Below are 20,184 nucleotides of genomic sequence, written 5' to 3'. Positions count from 1 at the left end.
CATTATGTTGCTATTTTGCTAAAGCTGGTTAGGCTGCATTTAGAGTCCACAGAAAGGAGGTATTGCATTGTAGAGTGTGTTGCCTGGATTGGAGAAAATGGGTATGGGTAGAGACTGGATACGATACTTTTGTGTTTTCCTTGAAGTGAAGGCCAAGGAGTGAGCTAAAAGATGTACACAAGATTAAGAGAGGAAGAGACATGGCAGATACACCATTATGGGTATCAAATATAGGCCTCTAAATAGTAGCCAAGATGTGGGGTTGAGATTGCAAAGACAGCTGGAAAAGAATCAGGATCAGGTTTATTATCATCGGAATGTGTCACTAAATTTGTTAACTTAGCAGCAGCAGTTCAATGCAATACATAATATAGGAGGAAAAAAATAAGTATAATAGATAACCAAGTAAATTAATTACAGTATACGTATATTGAAAAGATTAAAAATCGTACAAAAACCAGAATACATATTAAAAAAGTGAGGTAATGTTCATGGGTTCAATGAACATTTAGGAATCAGATGGGAGAGGGGAAGAAGCTGTTCCCGAATTGCAAAGTGTGTGCCTTTAGGCTTCTGTACCTCCTACCTGATGGTAACAGTGAGAGAAGGGCATGCCCCGGAGCGGAATTTACAACCCCCCCGGTACCAGAAAGTGATGCAGCCTGTCTGAATGCACTCCACAGTACATCTACAGAAGCTTCCGAGTGTATTTGTTGACATGCCAAATCTCTTCAGACCCCTAATGATGTAGAAGAGTCACTGTCTTGGCTTTTTTATAGCTGCATTGATATGTTGGGATCAGATTAGGCCCTCAGATATCTTGACACCCAAGAACTTGAAACTGCTCACTCTCTCCACTTCTGATCCCTCTATGAGGATTGGTACATGTTCCTTCGTCTTACCCTTCCTGAGGTCCACAATCAGCTCTTTTGTCTTACTGACGTTCAGTGCAAGGTTTTTGCTGCAACACCACTCCACTAGTTGGCATATCTCGCTCCTGTACGCCCTCTCATCTACATCTGAGATTCTACCAACAATGGTTCTATCATCAGCAATTTTTTTTTAGATGGTATTTGAGCTATGCCTAGCCACACAGTCATGGGTATAGAGAGAGTAGAGCAGTGGGCTAAGCACACACCCCTGAGGTGCACTAGTGTTGATCGTCAGTGAGGAGGAGATGTTACCACCAATCCACAGATTTTGGTCTTCCGGTTAGGAAGTTGAGGATTCAATTGCAGAGGGAGGTACGGAGGCCCGGGTTCTGTAACTTCTCAAGTAATAAGACTTATAATAAAGATAATGACACAATTGTAATGGGGGACTTCAATGTGCAAGGGGAATGGGAAAATCAGGTTAGTACAGGTTTCCCCCGCCATCCGAAGGTAGAGTGTTCCCATGAAACGGTTCGTAAGCCAGAATGTCGTCAAGTGAAGAAGCAATTACAATTTATTTATATGGGAAAATTTTGTGCGCATTCGCAGACCTATAAATAACCTACCAAATCATGCCAAATAACACATAAAACCCAAAATAACAGTAACATATAGTAAAAGCAGGAATGATATGATAAATACGCAGCTTATATAAAGTAGAAATGCTTTTCCACAATCATTGCCTGAACTGTTCTCTGTAGCGAAAATCTCACGCAAGCACCATCGGCAAAAACATGGCACAATCGCTCTCCAGTAATCTTTAAGCTACGAAGCTGCCAAATCATACCAAATAACACGTAAAAATACACAGCCGATATAAAGTAGAAATAATGTATGTACAGTGTAGTATCACTTATCGGAATTAGGACAGCGTCAAGCACACTGATGATGGTGTGTTAGGCTGAGTCGGAGGTTGGGGTAGTGCAGTGGCCCCCACCCTCCGGGCAGCGACCCGATACATTGCTGCGAAGCATGTAGGGGTCCAGCGGTAGCCGGGAGGCTGGGCAGCACCTAATTAATTAGCATGTTTATTTCGGCTTTTTTCTTAAAGATGTGCTGTGTGCCTCCCGGATACCGCTGCATTCTCCGCGAATCGGTATCTGTCTGCGGCCTGGGTGGTTGGGATGGTGGGACACTGGGGTGTCATCTCATCGTCGTCTGTTTCCATTAGAGCAGGCAGTTCATCTTCTTCTATCTCTGCCGGCCTCGATGTCGAAGGTCAAGGTTCATCATCTGCTGTGGCTGATGTGGAAGGCTTGCTTGACTGCTGAGCTTCAAGCATTTTTCTATCACACAGTTCTTTGTAAGGGCTCAAATCATCCTGCAAATATCCCCTAAACCTCCGTACCCTTTCAAAATTAAAGTTGTACTTTATCACTACTCATACAGTTTCAATTTTTATCCTTTCCTCTTCCAACTGCATCAGCTCTTCACCTATCAGTTCTTGGTCATGGGATGCCAAAACCTCTTCAACATCATCTTTGTCAGCTTCCACAAGCCAAACTCACTTTGTCCTTACTTCATTCACCATGATCGAAACGCTTAATTATGTCTAGTTTTATGCCAAGTGTAACACCCTTACGAGCTCTTTCAGGCTTTTCCGATACCATAGAACTCAACTTGCAAACGGCTGCTCACAGGCACATGTTTAAGCAATGCCGGCGAGATTGCAGTTCCCAATCTGGGGGAGAGCGGCTGCTCGGGGCGCGCGCTGCTTTTTTCGTAACCGTGAAAACACCTTCTGTTAGCGAAAACAGGGTACTAATGTAGGTCTTTCGTAACAGTGAGGTTTTGTAAAGTGAATGTTCGAAAAGTGGGGAACACCTGTATCAGATTGCAAGAGGGAGAATTTGTTGAATGCCTAGAAGATGGCTTTTTAGAGCAGCTTGTGCTTGATCCTACTTGGGGAAAGACTATCTTAGATTGGCTGTTGTGTAATAACCTAGAAATATAGAAAACCTTGCTGTGCTGAACATGTGCTTACTTTAGAAATTACCTAGGGTTATTTGCGAGGAGATTTGCAAGGGCCACTAAGATGACTTTAAACTAGAATGGTTGGGGGGAGGGAATCAAATTAAGGATACTAGGAGAGGGGAGGTTGATGTAAGGGAAAAAGAAGAAGAAGATAACAAAGTTGTTTGCTCAATTAAGGATAAACAGAAAGTGGGAGGTGGAGAGTTTCTTAAATGCATCTATTTTAATACTAGGAGCATTGTAAGAAAGGTGGATGAGCTTAGAGCATGGATTGATACCTGGAAAAATGATGTTGTAGCTATTAGTGAAATGTGGTTGCAGGAGGGGTGTGACTGGCAACTAAATATTCCAGGATTTCGTTGCTTCAGGTGTGATAGAATAGGAGGGGCAAGAGGGGGAGCTGTTGCATTGCTTGTCAGAGATTATATAACAGCGGTGCTCTGGCAGGATAGATTAGTGGACTCGTCTAGGGAGGCTATTTGGGTGGAATTGAGGAATAGGAAAGGTGTTGTGACGCTTACAGGGGTGTATTACAGACCACCTAATGGGGACCGAAAACTGGAGGAGCAAATTTGTAAGGAGGTTGCAGATATTTGCAGTAAGCACAAGGTTGTGATTGTGGGAGATTTTAATTTTCCACACATAGACTGGGAAGCCCATACTGTAAAAGGGCTGGATGGTTTGGAGTTTGTAAAATGTGTACAGAATAGCTTTTTGAAGCAATACATAGAGGTACCAACTAGAGAAGGAGCAGTTTTGGATCTCCTGTTAGGGAATGAGACAGGGCAGGTGACGGAGGTTTTGTTGGGGAGCACGTCGGGTCCAGTGATCACAATACAATTAGTTTCAGTGTAATTATGGAGAAGGATAGGACTGGACCTAGGATTGAGATTTTTGATTGGAGAAAGGCTAACTTTGAGGGGATGCAAAAGGATTCAGAAGGAGTGGATTGGGAAAATTTGTTTTATGGGAAGGATGTAACAGAGAAATGGAGGTCATCTAAAAGTGAAATTTTGAAGGGTTCAGAATCTTTATGTTCCTGTTAGGTTGAAAGGAAAGGTTAAAAGTTTGAGACAGCCATGGTTTTCAAGAGATATTAGAAACTTGGTTCAGAAAAAGAGAGAGATCTTCAATAAATATAGGCAGCTTGGAGTTAATGAGGTACTTGAGGAATATAAAGAACGTAAAAAGTACCTTAAGAAAGAAATTAGAAAAGCTAAAAGATACGAGGCTGCTTTGGCAAGTAAGGTGAAAATAAATCCAAGGGTTTCTACAGTTAGGTTAGTGGCAAAAGGATAGTGAGGGATAAAATTGGTCCCTTGGAGAATCAGAGTGGACAACTATGTGCAGAGCCAAAAGAGATGGGGGAGATTTTGAACAATTTCTTTTCTTCGGTATTCACTAAGAAGGATATTGAATTGTGTAAGGTAAAGGAAACAAGTAGGGTAGTTATGGAAAGTATGACAATTAAAGAAGAGGAGGCACTGACACTTATAAGGAATATAAAGGTGGATAAGTCTCCGGGTCCGGACAAGATATTCCCTAGGACTTTGAGGGAGGTTAGTGTAGGGACTCTGACAGAAATATTTCAAACGTCACCAGAAACGGCAATGGTGGCGGAGGATTGGCGTATTGCTCATGTGGTTCCATTGTTTAAAAAGGGTTCTAAGAGTAAACCTGGCAATTATCGGCCTGTGAGTTTGACGTCAGTGGTGGGTAAATTGATGGGAAGTATTCTTAGAGATGGTATATATAATTTTCTGGATAGACAGGGTCTGATTAGGAACAGTCAACATGGATTTGTGCGTGGAAGGTCATGTTTGACAAATCTCATTGAATTTTTTGATGAGGTTACTAAGAAAGTTGACGAGGGTAAAACGGTGGATGTTGTCTATATGGACTTCAGTAAGGCCTTTGATAAGGTTCCACACGGAAGGTTAGTTAGGAAGGTTCAATCGTTAGGCATTAATATGGAAGTATTAAAATGGATTCAGCAGTAGCTAGATGGGAGACGCCAGAGAGTAGTGGTGGATAACTGTGTGTCAGATTGGAGGGCGGTGTGTAGTCGTGTGCCTCAAGGATCTGTACTGGGTCCAATGTTGATTTGTAATATATATATATATTAATGATCTAGAAGATGGGGTGGTAAATTGGATTAGTAAGTATGCAGATGATACTAAGATAGGTGGTATTGTGGATGATGAGGTAGGTTTTCAAAACTTGCAGAGAGATTTAGGCCAGTTCGAAGAGTGGGCTGAAAGATGGCAGATGGAGTTTAATGCTGAAAAATGTGAGGTGCTACATTTTGGTAGAACTAATCAAAATAGGACATACATGGTAAATAGTAGGGCATTAAAAAATGCAGTAGAACAGAGGGATCTAGGAGTAATGGTGCATTGTTCTCTGAAAGTGGAATCTCATGTGGATAGGGTGGTGAAGAAAGCTTTTGGTTTGCTGACCTTTATTAATCAGAGCATTGAGTATAGGAGTTGGGATGTAATGTTGAATTTGTATAAGGCATTGGTAAGGCCAAATCTGGAGTATTGTGTACAGTTCTGGTCACCGAATTATAGGAAAGATGTCAATAAAATTGAGAGAGTACAGAGGAGGTTTACTAAAGTGTTGCCTGGGTTTCATCTACTAGAAGTTACAGAGAAAGGTTGAACAAGTTGTGTCTTTATTCTTTGGAGCATAGAAGGTTGAGGGGAGACTTGATAGAGGTGTTTAAAATTATGAGGGGGATTGATAGGGTTGACGTGGTTAGACTTTTTCCATTGAGGGTGGGGAAGATTCAAGCAAGAGGGCATGGGTTGAGAATTAGAGGACAAAAGTTTAGGAGTAACATGAGGGGGAACTTCTTTACTCAGAGAGTGGTAGCTGTGTGGAATGAGCTTCCAGCAGAAGTGGTTGCAGCAGGTTCTATGTTGTCGTTTAAAGTTAAATTGGATAGATATATGGACAGGAAAGGAATGGAGGGTTATGGGCTGAGTGCAGGTCGGTGGGAATAGGATAGGGTAAGAGTTCGGCACGGACTAGAAGGGCCCAGATGGCCTGTTTCCGTGCTGTAATTGTTATATGGTTCTATACCCATAGCCCTGTATTTTTCTAAGCTCCATGTACCTATCCATCTAAAGGTATCCGTTAGTCTTGCGAGACCATGGCTCTGTTCCTGGAAAGTCTTCACTCTCCAGGCTGCAGGCCTGGGCAAGGTTGTATGGAAGACCAGCAGTTGGCCATGCTGCAAGTCTCCCCTCTCCACGACACCAATGTTGTCCATACAGCTTGGCACCAGTGTCTTCGCAGAGCAATGTGTGATTAAGTGCCTTGGTCAAGGACACAACACGTTCCCTCGGCTGGGGCTCGAACTCACGACCTTCCGGTCGCTAGTCCAATGCCTTAACCACTTGGCCACGTTCCCACAGACCCTATCCAGGAGTCTCTTAAAAGGCCCTGCTGTATCCTCCTTGACCACAGTCACCAGCAACCCATTCCATGCACTGACCGCTCTATGTAAAAACTTATTCCTGACATCCCCTCTGTACCCACTTCCAAGCACCTTAAAACTGTGCCCTTTCGTGTTAGCCATTTCAGCCCTGGGAAAAAGCCACTGACACGATCAATACCTCTTATACACATCTATCGGGTCACCCCTCATCCTCCGTTGCTCCAAGGAGAAAAAGCCAAGTTCACTCAACCTATTCTCGTAAGGCATGCTCCCCAATCCAGGCAACATCCTTGTAAATCTCCTCTGCACCCTTTTCTATAGTTTCCACATCAATCAGGGCAATGAAGAAATGTCGAGAAGGCAATGTCGAAATTGGGTTGAGTGGGATCCAACATCAGTCATGATGGAATGGCAAAGCAGACTCAAGGGGCTCAATGGCCGAATTGTGTTCCTATACCTTGTGGTCTTAAATCAGAATCTTTTTCCCACTATTAAAATCAAGAGGGCAACTCCTACTAGCATTGCATGGAGTAGACATGTTTCTCGAATGGCTCCGTTCTTTTTAAATTACTGAATCCAATCTGCTCTGAAAACTTACTCTTGGAGTATTAAGATTCTTGGAGTATTAAGATGTCTCATGCTAAAACTTCAAAAAAAAAGAGGATCCTTCTGTGACTATGGAAGCTATCGCGGAGCTATTTCAGAAAGATCAGAGTGAAACAGCTGAAAAACTTTCGGATGTGTATTTATCTTAAACGATCTTAAACGAATGGAGATTCTGCTGCAGACTATTCAAGTAACTTTACAGGAACATACTACTCAGATTCAAGAACATGAAGATGCTTTAATGAGACTGGATACTAAGACAGATGAGTTGGAAAGAAGTCTGGAGATAAGCTATCGAAAATCATTGAATCTTTAAGACACAAGATTGTCGCTTTGGAGAATAGATCAAAAAGGAACAACATACGGATTTTGGGTCTTCCTGAGTTGGTCGAAGGCAATCGACCTTCAGAATTTTTTGCGAAGCTGTTGGCTCGTTTATTTTCTAATGTTTTGGATACTCCACCAAGAACAGACTGGGCACACTGAGCCCCAGTTTAGATCCACTTCTCAACAAAACCTCGACCTGTGATAATTGCTTTTCATGACTTCCAAACAAAGGTTACTATAATTCGCCAATCTCGTCGGTTAGGTATGATTAAAAGGTCATGGCGGAGTTATACAACAAAGGCTATTGTAAGTAAGTAAGTACTCCGCTCGCCTCAGGATCATTTTGAAAAATGAATCTCCTAAGTGGTTTCTTTCGACTGAGAATTGCACAATATGCTTCCTTAGCTTGACCGATTCTTTGTTGGAAGTTTGCGGTCTAATGGTTTAGTACGTCTTCCTTTGGAACAATTCTCTCTTCTATTCTCGTATACTCTTATAATTAGTTTCTGTTCTTATCATATTTTCTTTGCTGAGTTAATTTTTTTTCAACATGATGTTTTGAACTCTTCTTTAGCTCTTCTGAATAATATTTAGTCTATCAACTCCAGAAGTTTAACTGTTTATTTCTGCTTTAAATAACCTTATTCCCTCAGTTTGACTGATCAATTCGTTGCAATTGTGCAGCTTATTACTTCATTTTTTGAATAATTCCTTTTTCGATATATTTTCATAAATAATCCTTTTTCTTGTTTTTTTATTTTTTCTGTTTAGAAAATTAATACTTAACTTCAGTAAATTTTCTTTGTAATTATTTTTTGCAAACATTATGTTTTCATTTTTTTTTAGTTCTTTTGAAGGTTATTTAGTCTAGGTTGGAATTCATTCTGTACTAATCTTTTCTTTTCTTGGAGCTCTGCCAGTAGGATGTCAGTAGATCAGCTTTCGCCCTCCCCTGGGTGATTTTTTTCTTTGGGGGGGTGGGAGGGAGTGGGCTGTTTTTTTTCTTTCCTTTTTATTAGCTGTTTAGTTATCCCTGCCTTATCTATTGCTTGGTCAAGTATTTTGAATTTTAAGGTTTGGATTTTTGGTATATTCCAGTGGTTTATATGTTTAATGCTTGTTTTAAACATATTTAAATGGTATACAATATTAATTTTCTTAGTTTAAATGTGTAGGTTTAAACCACCCTGTGAAATGCAATAAGATTTTTACCTATATTAAGAAATTGAATGCCTCAATTATTTTTGTACAAGAAACACATGTTCGCAGATCTGATTGTGGGTGTCCGTTCAAACGCTGGAATGGTCCAGCTTTTCATTCTTCCTTTCAAGCCAAGGCCAGAGGTACTTCGATTTTGATTGACAATTCAGTTGCCTTTGTTCAACATGATGCAATGTCTGACTCCAATGGGCGGTTCATTATAGTCTCAGGGAAATTAGATAACAAACTAATGGTTTTTGCTAATCCCTATGCTCCGAATCTAGATGATCCCAGCTTTTATGATTTTTCTTTCCTTTTTTTTTACCAGACTTAAATTTGTACTCTTTAATCTTGGAGGTGAGTTTAATTGCTGTCTTGACCCTGTTTTAGACCGTTCATCTTTGAAATGATTAAATATTAGTAGATCTGCCTCCTATATGCAGTCTTTTCTAATGAAATGTGACATTATTGATGTTTGGCTTTTTTTTCTCTTTACACCCAACAAGTAGAGAATATTTCTTTTTTTCTCATTTTCATCATACCTATTCCAGGATTGGTTATTTTCTTTTTAAATTGATAGTCATTTGATACTCTCTGTTCGATCCTGTGAATGTAAAGAAATTGCTGTTTCAGATCATGCCCCCGTCTTTTATCTTTAAATCTTCCGGGTGTTTCTCAATCAAACAGATTTTGGCATTTTAATCCAATTTTACTATCGGATAAGGCTTTTTAAAAATTTTTAGAGAGTCAAATTATTTTTTCTTTGAAGAGAATACACTAGATGGCACTTATAGCCTTACTGTTTGGGATGCTTTCAAGGCTTATATTAGGGGCCAAATTATTTCCGATATAGCAAGTATTAAGAAAAAAGCTAATAAGGAGAGAACTGATTTAGCCAATCAGCTGAAACATTTAGATCAAAAATATGCTTCTGATCTGGATCCCGTCTTATATAAAAGAGGTGTTGAAGTTAAAACTAAATATGATCTGTTCTTAACTTACCCTGTTGAATCTCAACTTTCAAAAGATAAGTCAATTTTATGTTCATGGTGATAAAACGGGCAAACTTTTGGCTAATCAACTTAAAACTTTAATAGTTAAATGTCAAATTAAGGAAATCTCCAAAGCGAATGGTGATATAACTTCGGATCAATTAGAAATGAACGATACTTTTAGAGAATTTTACTCGAAACTGTATAGCTCTGATTCCCCTAAAGCCAATTTTGCTATGAATAATTTTCTAGATCGTTTAAACATTCCCTCACTTTCTGAGGTTAATCGAAAATGGTTAGATCAACCTTTTTCTTCTGAGGAAATTGCCTGGTTTGCTCCTTTGCTTATTCCTCACTTACTTTCACAATCTTTGACATGTTCAGCAATGATGATGGCTATTATATGTTTGAATTTACGACTATATGCCCAAGATTTTTTTTCTTTTCTTTTAACAAAACCTTTTTCTTTTCCTCTCCTTTTTTTTATTTTGGGGTCCTGATTTTGCTTTAGATTAGAATAAAATAAAATATACCTTTTCAATATTATGGTTAATTTACGATACATAGAAATGGGGCATTTCAATTTTGTTTCTGTTTCCATAATATTATAATGTAATTTATATTCGTCTATGCAAGTAATTAATAAAAATATTTTAAAGGAAAAAAAATCAAGAGAATATAGATTTGTAAGAGGCAGGTTTTTAAAAGGAGGAGCTCATGGCTAAGCTTCTTTCCTACAACATGGAAAGGAAGTGTGTAACATCTGCAAAGGGCTGCAAGGGTGGAATTAGATATCATGTTTAAGAAACATTTAGACTGACACTTATATAGACAAATTATAGACAGGGCTATAGTCTTAAATGTAGGCAAATGTGATTTGAGTAGGTGGGCAAAATGTCTGAATGGATGCAAGAGACTGTAGAAGCATTAGCAGTGCCAAATGACTGTGACTGTCAGAGAAAATGAGTCAATTAATCTATCTAGTATGTGCTGACTTTCTACAAAAACTCTCTTGTAATTCTGGTTAATTCCATTAGCTGGCTCCTTCCTTGTGGTCCTACATTCTCTCTCACCTTCCTGTTTAATTCTCTTTTGTGGAAACTGGACTGAAACTGCTTCTATCATCTTGCCAAGTAAGAAATTACAAACAACATACATCAAAGTTGCTGGTGAACGCAGCAGGCCAAGCTTCCTTCAGTTAGTCCTGACGAAGGGTCTCGGCCTGAAACGTCGACTGCGCCTCTTCCTATAGATGCTGCTTGGCCTGCTGCGTTCACCAGCAACTTTGATGTATGTTGCTTGAATTTCCAGCATCTGCAGAATTCCTGTTGTTTGCGAAGAAATTACAAATATCTATTTGCTAGAAAATAGTATTTTCTTCATGTCACCCCAGCTCCACTGCCAATCACATCAGACGTGTTTTGGTTGTTGACCCAGCAATACTAGAAAAGATTTCTCCATGTTCATGTTCAGGTGAAGTGGGGCGGCAGTGACCCATAAAGGAGCATAGAAAATCTGTGAGCCAGCTGAACCACTTGGATTTCTGATGAGTAGGATAGTATTTCTGTATTGAGGGAAGTCACAGAAGTAAAGACAGCGCCACAGAACGGTGCATAGAATAATCAACTTGGACAGATGTTCTATTTCTGCTTAGAAGCAGGTTTACTATCATTGGCATGTGACGTGAAATTTGTTAACAGCAGCAGCATATCAGTGCAATACATAATCTAGCAGAGAGAAAAAATAATAAAATAAATATAATAATGTAAATCAATTATGTATATTGAATAGATTTTTAAAAATGTGCAAAAACAGAAATACTGTATATTAAAGAGAGGTAGTATCCAAAGATTCAATGTCCATTTACAAATCAGATGGCAGAGGGGAAGAAGCTGTTCCTAAATCGCTGAGTGTGTGCCTTCAGGCTTCTATACCTCCTACCTGATGGTAACAGTGAGAAAAGGGCGTGCCCTGGGTGCTGGAGGCCCTTAATAATGGACGCTGCCTTTCTGAGACACCTCTCCCTAAAGATGTCCTGGGTACTTTGTAGGCTAGTGCCCAAGATGGAGCTGACTAGATTTACAACCTTCTGCAGGTTCTTTCGGTCCAGTGCAGTAGCCCCTCCATACCAGATAGTGGTGCAGCCTGTCAGAATGTTCTCCACGGTACAACTGCAGAAGTTTTTGAGTGTATTTGTTGTCATGCCAAATCTCTTCAAACTCCTAATGAAACATAATCTTGCCTTCTTTATAACTACATTGATATGTTGGGACCAGGTTAGATCCTCAGACATCTTGACACCCAGGAACTTGAAGCTGCTCACTCTCTCCACTTCTGATCCCTCTGTGAGGATTGGTCTGTGTTCCTTTGTCTTACCGTTCTTGAAGTCCACAATCTTTTGTCTTACTGACGTTGAGTGCCTGGTTGTTGCTGTGGCACCATTCCACTAGTTGGCATATCTCACTCCTGTAGGCCCTCTCGTCACCAGCTGAGATTCTACCAACAATGGTTGTATCATCAGCAAAGTTATAGATGGTATTTGAGCTATGCCTAGCCACACGGTCATGGGTATAGAGAGAGCAGTGGGCTAAGCACACACCCCTGAGGTGCGCCAGTGTTGATCAGCGAGGAGGATACGTTATCACCAATCTGCACAGATTGTGGTCTTCCAGATTGTGCTAAACTTTACTATTTTCTAATTACCGTAAATTCTGGTGTATAAGCCGAGAATTTGGCCTTAAATTTTGGTCCTAAAATTAGGGGGTCGGCTTATACAGAGGGTGCCAACTTTGGAAAAACGAATACACGGAAGACAGGTCGTACTTATTGGCTATTTTTGAGTCAAATTTGTTCCACTGTCGATGCATGAATTCTTTGAATGATTTGTTTAAACACACATCTATTGGCTGGAGCACGGACATCAAACCACCGGAGATGACTGCAATGTCCGTATTTTCAGCTTTCAATGCTGCTTTTGTCTCACCTGATAAGTGCACTTCGAACATGTCCCAGACAAGTAGCGACTTTTCCTTCCCGAAACCTTTGGGATGCTGACACCACACCTCTTTAACCCACTTCAAGCAACCCGCTTCGTCCATCCAGCAGCGTTTTTGGACGTAAACAACAACCTGCAGGAATTTTCTGAGCAATCTTTGTTTCTTGTCTCAACACAAGATCACGTCTATTCATAAATCGGGTGCACCAACTTCGCGTAGCTTTGATATTTTCGCTGACCTCACGGTGTTTTTCGTCCCATTTCAACGCTTGAACTCGAATCATTTCTCTGGTAACAATGTATCCAGACGATCGCTGGTGATTCACCCACTCAAAAACTTTTTCTTCCGGTTCTGGCCACTGGCATGTTTTCCTACGGTTTGCACATTTCGCCTTTGGCATTTCCCTCAGCGTGTCCTCTGCCTTTCTCCACTCTCTCACTTGTTTCTCATTTACACTAAACTTCTTAGCAGCTGCAGAATTATTTGTTCCTTTAGCAAAGACAACAACCTTCAGCCTGAAGCCAGCATCATATTGCATTCGTTTTAATCTTTTGTACATGGTGGTCGCAAACTCAATACTGAGTACACGTACTGATCCCGCCACCCTGTGTTATGTTTTAACGAGATTACGATGGGCGCTAAATGGTTTCAGGGGGGTTACATTTCAGAGGATTCTTTACCACTGGAGACCTAATCCAAAACTTCCCTCCCTGATTTATTTATTAAGAATTCGCTTATAACGCTCTACAATGCGTATGCCCGTTTTCTTAGCAGGTATTGGTTCACAAAATTTCCAGGTTCCAGATCCGGCAAAGCTGAGTACCAGCATGTGAAATCTTGTGATCTTTCCTGGTTAAGTCAAAAACCTCTACAAAAGGGGTCAGCTTATACAAAGGTAACATGAAAAACTCACTTTTTTAACCTTGAAAATGGGGGGGGGGGAGAGGGGCGGGGTCGGCTTATACTCTGGAATATACGGTAGTTGATCATTTGGTCATGTGTACCTTGTACCATGCAATAACATCATGGCTACCACAGGACCCCTTAATTCACTTAATATCCAGAAATCTACCACAGACACATCAAATTAGCACATTCAATTCCAAAAGCCTACTCAATCATTTAATAACAGACTTGATCACACAAATTCAGTACCCTGTTCCTGCTACCTTCCCCCATATTCCTTAATCCCTTGGCCCCCAAGAACTGTATTCAGTTCTTTCTTCAATACACTTAATGACTTAGCTACAACTGCTTTAATGGTGGAGTTCACAGGCTCAACATTCTCTGCTCCAGGAACAGAGAGATCCTGAAGTTTATATCCACAGACCCCTGAAGCTGATAGGTGAATAAGATGGTGGTATTCAGAACACTTGCTTTTATTGGCCCAGGCACAGAAAGCGGGGAAGCTAAGATATGATTACAGAAAATACAAGTCTGACCTCAGCTACAATAGAATTCTGGTAACCATACTGCAAGGAGAATGCAAAAGTGTAGAGGAGAACTATAAGAATGTTGTCAGAGCTTCAGAAATACTTTTAAGGGAAGAGATGGGAATGGGCTGTGTTACCCCCAGTGAAACAAAAGTTTTAATTGAGATGTATCATATTAACTTAGAGCCTGGTTAACAGTTATAGTTAATAGTTAACAACTAGACAACAGGGTGACCGTTGGGGCACTCTTTGACAGAAGGGTAGTGCAGTCTGATGTGACCAGAATGAACATTAAATTTTCCTGAATGCTATTGGTATCACTTTGCTTTGGAAATTGAAGAAGAAAACCTCAGTTTATTAAAGAAGAACGACGCGTAGCAAGGCAAATATAGCTCCTCCTCGTTTAACGAAGGACACTTTTGATGGCATCATTTCTGGTTGATCTGCCACCCTTATGTCTCTTGTTGTCATTCTGGAGAGGTGCAGCCCTTTCATCCTCTGTTTCTTCATCTCTTCTGCTGTTTGTTGTTTGTCTCTGATCCGGGAGACGTGCATTTCTCAGCTCCTTTGTCTCTTCATCTCTCCTCCTTCTATGCCAGTTGTTGTCATTTTGGAGAAGTGCATGCCTCTGCTCCTCTGTCTCTTCTTCTCTCATCTTTTTTGTCCTAACTCTTTGATCCTGGAGTCGTGCGGCCCTGACCTCATCTGATTCTTGTTCTCTCCCTCTCCTTGCTGCTTCCCAACGACGTTTGGCATCATCTCTTGACCATAATGTCCCCCTTCTCTTTCCACGCAGCATAATTAGGCTGACCATATTTTTTTTTTTACCCTATTGCTGGATAGTAGATACAAAGCAGTAACACCAAAGCCTCCAGGATGCTGATTATTCTTGATGATGTGGTTGGCGTTCTCCTAAATGGACGAGATGTACTCACCACTGTCCCTTGACTGCAGCAAAGGGTTTGATGGGTGTCTTGAAGTACGTCATTACAATAAGATTTAATTATCTCTTATTGATGGGTCTCAATTTGATCTGTCCCAATCCTGCACATGCTGATGGTGATTAGCAGAATGTGACCGCTTGAAATGGAGCTGCCCTGCCCTTTTGCTCCGGTTGGTGTCACTGCTGTGAGCATCGTGAGTCGCTTCGGAGGCTGGCCGTGCGCATGCGTCGTGGTATCGTGTCACGGTTTCCATCATGGCTGACATCAGCTCTTGGATGAAAGTGGGGCTGTTGATTTTGGCAAGTGAGCAATTTTATACGAATATATAACCCTGAACTTTGCCTGCATTCTGTAAGTTAGCGCATCTTAAGTCGATTTAGCCAAAAATAGTGCCGTTGTAATGCACCGTTTGCGCTAATTGGAGGTCACAAACAGACAGAGCATGAGAATTTTAGTAGTATATAGATAACGAGTTAATTTCCATTTGAAGCAGAAACAATAACTAGGGAGCAGATAGTTGAAGGATGAGAGAGGGGTTGATCCAATCCAGTGGGGTCTGGAAATTATTGGCTGGAAGTTCGGAGGAGGCAGAGACACTACCACATTAGTTGAACACTTGAAGGATTGTAACTCTGATGGATCAGGAACTGAGAAGTAAGATTTCACTTAAAGTTTACTTTAGGGCAGCATGGATACAATTGGAAAACAGCCTCCTTTGATGGTGCAAATTCCTTTCACCCCCTATAATATACAGTTAAATTAAAACAATCCAAAATAGCCTCTCAAGCATATTCCCTAATGGATTTCATGATCTCAGAAGGATAGCTTATCAACTTCACCTGATCTCCAAGCAAATGCCTACTCCATTTACTGCTTAATGACATCAGCTCTAAAATGTTTACTTACAATGGAAATAAACTGACATCAGAATATCAGAGATTATGCTGAAATACTTATAGTTGACAAGAATTTGAATATGACATTACAAAACAAAAAATCAGTTTACCTGCGTGAGGGTCTGGACTTGAATAATGTTAATTAGACGGAAAAGAAAAGAGAGGCGGTTTTCAACGTGGGACATGTAGGACAACAGGCAGCACTGGGAAATCACTTCTGCAACTGAAAATAGGCACAAGTGGTCAGTATCAGAACAGCACATGCCCAGCCCTTTATCACACATATGGACAGCAAGTATACTTTTCCCGAGGTCTGAAATGTCTAATAACAAAGGGTGTGCATTTAAGGTGAGAGGGGACAAGTTCAAAGGAGATGTGCATGTGCAAGGGCTTCTCTTTAATCCTATTTGCCAAGGACTTTTCATGGCCCTCCTCTAAGTGTCAGATGTGGACTTGCCCAAAAACAGCTGTTCCCAATTAACTCTCTTTACTTCTCTAATAATTTGCCCTGCTCCAATATTCCCTTGCAAGTTTCATACTTATCCTTATCTATAGCTACCTTAAAAATTAAGCTGTGATCAATGTCCTCTACTGAAAGATCAGTCACCTGGCCAAGTTTATTACCCAACATCAGGTTCAGTATGGCCCATCTTATTGTTGGACTATTTACATATTGATTAAAGAAACCCTCATCATGTACCTACTAAAAATTGCCCATCCTAAACCACTTGCGCTAAAGAGCATGCTAGCTAAAGTCACCCATTCTAACAACCTTGTTATTTTTATACCTTTCCCTGATCAGCCTGCACACCTGCTCCTCAAAGTCTCAGAGGCTATTTGAAGGAGTGTGAGGTGCCATTGTATAATCCCACCTTTGATCGCACCATTCTTATTTTTGAGTTGCATCTAAAATGATAAATTGATGTGAAGTGTTGCCCACAGTTTGAAGAAGAGGGACACAAAAAAATTACAGTGCAGAATACCTGAAGTTTCTCAGTTGCTTGAATAATGGTTTCATTTTTGTCATACCTTTTACAGCATCTGTTTGGCTCTCAAATCGGTCCAAGGACAACACTATGCAGCGAACCAACATATTAGAATCCACTAAAGAACTGTTGATTTGTTTCAAAAAAATCTGAAACTGAACACAGACAATGTGTTACTTGACAGTTAGTAACATTAACTTAGAATAAAAAACATTAGCTGAAGACAACACACGAACTGGAGTACACTGATGAGGGCAGTAGAGAAGAATTTACCTTGTAAGGTCCCAAAGGGGAGAGTGATTCAAAAGGTGAAGGGAAAGTTGCGAAACTGGACCAAAGTTAGTTTAACGAAAGGAGAGAAATGATGGAAGAGGGATGCATGTGTGAGTGGATGCTTGCAACAAGTGATGTTCAATACAGATTAATGCTAAGGCCATGTTTATACTATGTATGTGTAATTTATATTTATGTATACTTAAGTATACGAAATCCCACATGTAGATAAGGAAAAAGAACCAAGAAGTACAGGGCTAATGGGAGGCTTTTCAAAGTGAGATGGGAGAGTTCAAGGCCAAGATGCTCCTGTTAAGAGTGAATACAGAACAGCACAGGAACTCTCACCGTGGCCTAACCATGAATGAAGTGCAGTGATATAGGATTTTAGTCACAAAGGCCAGGTATCATTCCCTACAAAGCAAATTAATGAACTGTTATTTATAGAAAATCAGAACAACATAGGCATTTTTATTGAAAGCTGAAACATGAGGAACTTGCAATATCTTAAAAACTCAAATATCAATCTCACTCACCTTCTCCTCTGTGTTTACATATTTATTAAACCTCCTGAAGGCATCAATGTTGAATTTCATCAGCTCGCCCAAAAGATCAAAGTAACTCTGCAACACATCCCTTGATTTGCATTCGCTGTCAATAATGCAGAACAAAATGTGCTACAAAAAGAAAAATACCAGAACTTAACTTCTTTTGATGATTGTCTCCCATCAACAATCCTGATAGAATTGCTGTTTCAATTTTTTTAAAAACTTCTTGCAGGTACATCCAAAACTCAGCTATCTCACCTGTTGAGCCATACCAATACATTTCTTCTGATCCCCATCTTATCTTGTGTTGTGCCCAGAGTTGGATGCAATGCTTTAACTGCAGCCTCAATACATAGCTTCCTCAGTTATTGTGCAAGTTGATAGGGTTGTTGAGGCTGTGTTATGGTATGTTGGCCTTTGTTAGTTAGGGTATTGAATTCAAGAGCTGCGGAGTAATGTTGCAGACCTATACAAGTCCTGGTTAGACCACACTCAGAATATTCTAGTTGTTAATATACAAACCCCATTTCCAGAAAAGTTGGGATATTTTCCAAAATGCAATAAAAACAAAAATCTGTGATATGTTAATTCACGCGAACCTTTATTTAACTGACAAAAGTACAAAGAAAAGATTTTCAATAGTTTTGCTGACCAACTTAATTGTATTTTGTAAATATACACAAATTTAAAATTTGATGGCTGCAACACACTCAACAAAAGTTGAGACAGAGTTAAAATAAGATTGAAAAGTGCACAGAATGTTCAAGTAACACCGGTTTGGAAGACTCCACATTAAGCAGGCTAATTGGTGGCAGGTGAAGTATCATGACTGGGTATAAAAGTAGCATCCATCAAAGGCTCAGTCCTTGCAAGCAAGGATGAGTCTTGGCTCACCCCTTTGTGCCAAAATTTGAGAGAGAATTGTTAGTCAGTTCAAAAGGAACATTTCTCAAAGCAAGATTGCAGAGAATTTAGGTCTTTCAACATCTACAGTACATAATATTGTGAAAAGATTCAGAGAATTCAGAGACATCTCAGCGCGTAAAGGGCAAGGTCCAAAAACTGTTGAATGCGCGTGATCTTCCAGCCCCCAGGCGGCACTGCCTAAAAAACCGTCAGCCTACTGTGACAATTATAGCCACCTGGGCTCGGGAGTACTTCGGAAAACCATTGTCACTCAACACAGTCCGTCGCTGCATCCAGAAATGCAACTTGAAACTGTATTACGCAAGGAGGAAGCTATACATCAACTCTATGCAGAAACGCCGTGAGTTCTTTGGGCCCGAGCTCATCTCAGTTGGACCGAAAGACTGTGGAACCGTGTGCCGTGGTCAGACGAGTCCACGTTTCAGCTAGTTTTTGGAAAAAATGGGCGTCGAGTTCTCTGTGCCAAAGATGAAATCAACCATCCAGATTGTTTTCAGCGAAAGGTGCAAAAGCCAGCATCTGTGATGGTATGGGGGTGCATCAGTGCCCACGGCATGGGTGAGTTTCATGTATGTGAAGGTACCATTGACTCTGAGGTGTATATTAGGATTTTAGAGAGACATACGTTGCCATCAAGGCAACGTCTCTTCCCGGGACGTCCATGGTTATTTCAGCAGGACAATGCCAGACCACATTCTGCACGGGCTACAACAGTGTGGCTTTGTAGACACAGAGTGTGTGTGATTGACTGGCCCGCTGCCAGTCCAGATCTATCTCCTATTGAAAACGTATGGCGCATCATGAAGAGGAGAATCAGACAACCGAGACCACGGACTGTCGAGCAGCTGAAGTCTTATATCAAGCAAGAATGGACAAAATTTCCAATTGCAAACCTACGACAATTAGTATCCTCAGTTCCAAAACGATTGGAAAGTGTTAGTAAAAGGAAAGGTGATGTAACACAATGGTAAATATGCCTCTGTCCCAACTTTTGTTGAGTGTGTTGCAGCCATCAAATTCTAAATTTGTGTATGTTTACAAAATACAATTAAGTTGGTCAGTAAAACTATTGAACATCTTTGTAGTTTTGTCAGTTAAATAAAGGTTCATGTGAATTAACATATCACAGATTTTTGTTTTTATTGCATTTTGGAAAACATCCCAACTTTTCTGGAAATGGGGTTTGTAGGATGGATGTGAAAGAGAAGATTCACCAGAACTCTATCTGGATTAGAGAACATGTCTTCTCAGGATAGGTTGAGTGAACTAGTGATTTCCTCTCTGGAGCAAAAGAGGATGAGAGGTGACTTGATAGAGGTGTACAAGATAATAAAAGACATAGTTCAAGTGGACAGCAAGAGACTTTTTCCAAGGCTATTACAAGGAAGCACAATTTTAAGGGTGATTGGAGGAAAGTATAGTGGGGTTGTCAGAGGCAAGTTTTTTTTAAAACAGTGTGGTGGGTGTGTGATAGAGGCAGATACATTAGGGCCATTTAAGAAATTCTTAAGAGGAAAAAAATGAATGGCTGTGTAGGAGGGAAGGGCCAGATTGATTTTGGAGTAGGTTAAAAGGTCGGCACAACATTGTGGCCTGAAGGGCCTGTAATGTGCTATAACAGCCACTTTTATGTGGTGATACAGAGATATGGACGACGTGCAGGCAGATAGAATTAGCTTTGAGTGGCATCATGGTTGTCACAGAC

At 40.5% G+C, this 20,184-nt stretch overlaps 1 protein-coding gene across 1 annotated transcript in view; it reads right to left on the bottom strand.

Annotated features, from left to right (window-relative positions):
* Nucleotides 1-20,184, bottom strand: part of LOC134342615 (short transient receptor potential channel 4-associated protein-like) — a 189,637-nt gene that overhangs the window by 14,312 nt on the left and 155,141 nt on the right. Inside the window, exons 15-17 of the mRNA XM_063040948.1 lie at nucleotides 17,541-17,681; nucleotides 16,775-16,886; nucleotides 15,856-15,968 (exon numbers count right to left, since the gene is read on the bottom strand). Coding sequence (XP_062897018.1) covers nucleotides 15,856-15,968; nucleotides 16,775-16,886; nucleotides 17,541-17,681 — 366 coding nt within the window. The remainder of the gene's footprint in view (nucleotides 1-15,855; nucleotides 15,969-16,774; nucleotides 16,887-17,540; nucleotides 17,682-20,184) is intronic.

This window comes from Mobula hypostoma, chromosome 2, assembly GCF_963921235.1.
Source record: "Mobula hypostoma chromosome 2, sMobHyp1.1, whole genome shotgun sequence".
Classification (NCBI taxonomy): Eukaryota; Metazoa; Chordata; class Chondrichthyes; order Myliobatiformes; family Myliobatidae; genus Mobula; species Mobula hypostoma.
Note: the sequence above shows the minus strand (reverse complement) of the source record. Positions and strands in the feature narration are given on the sequence as shown.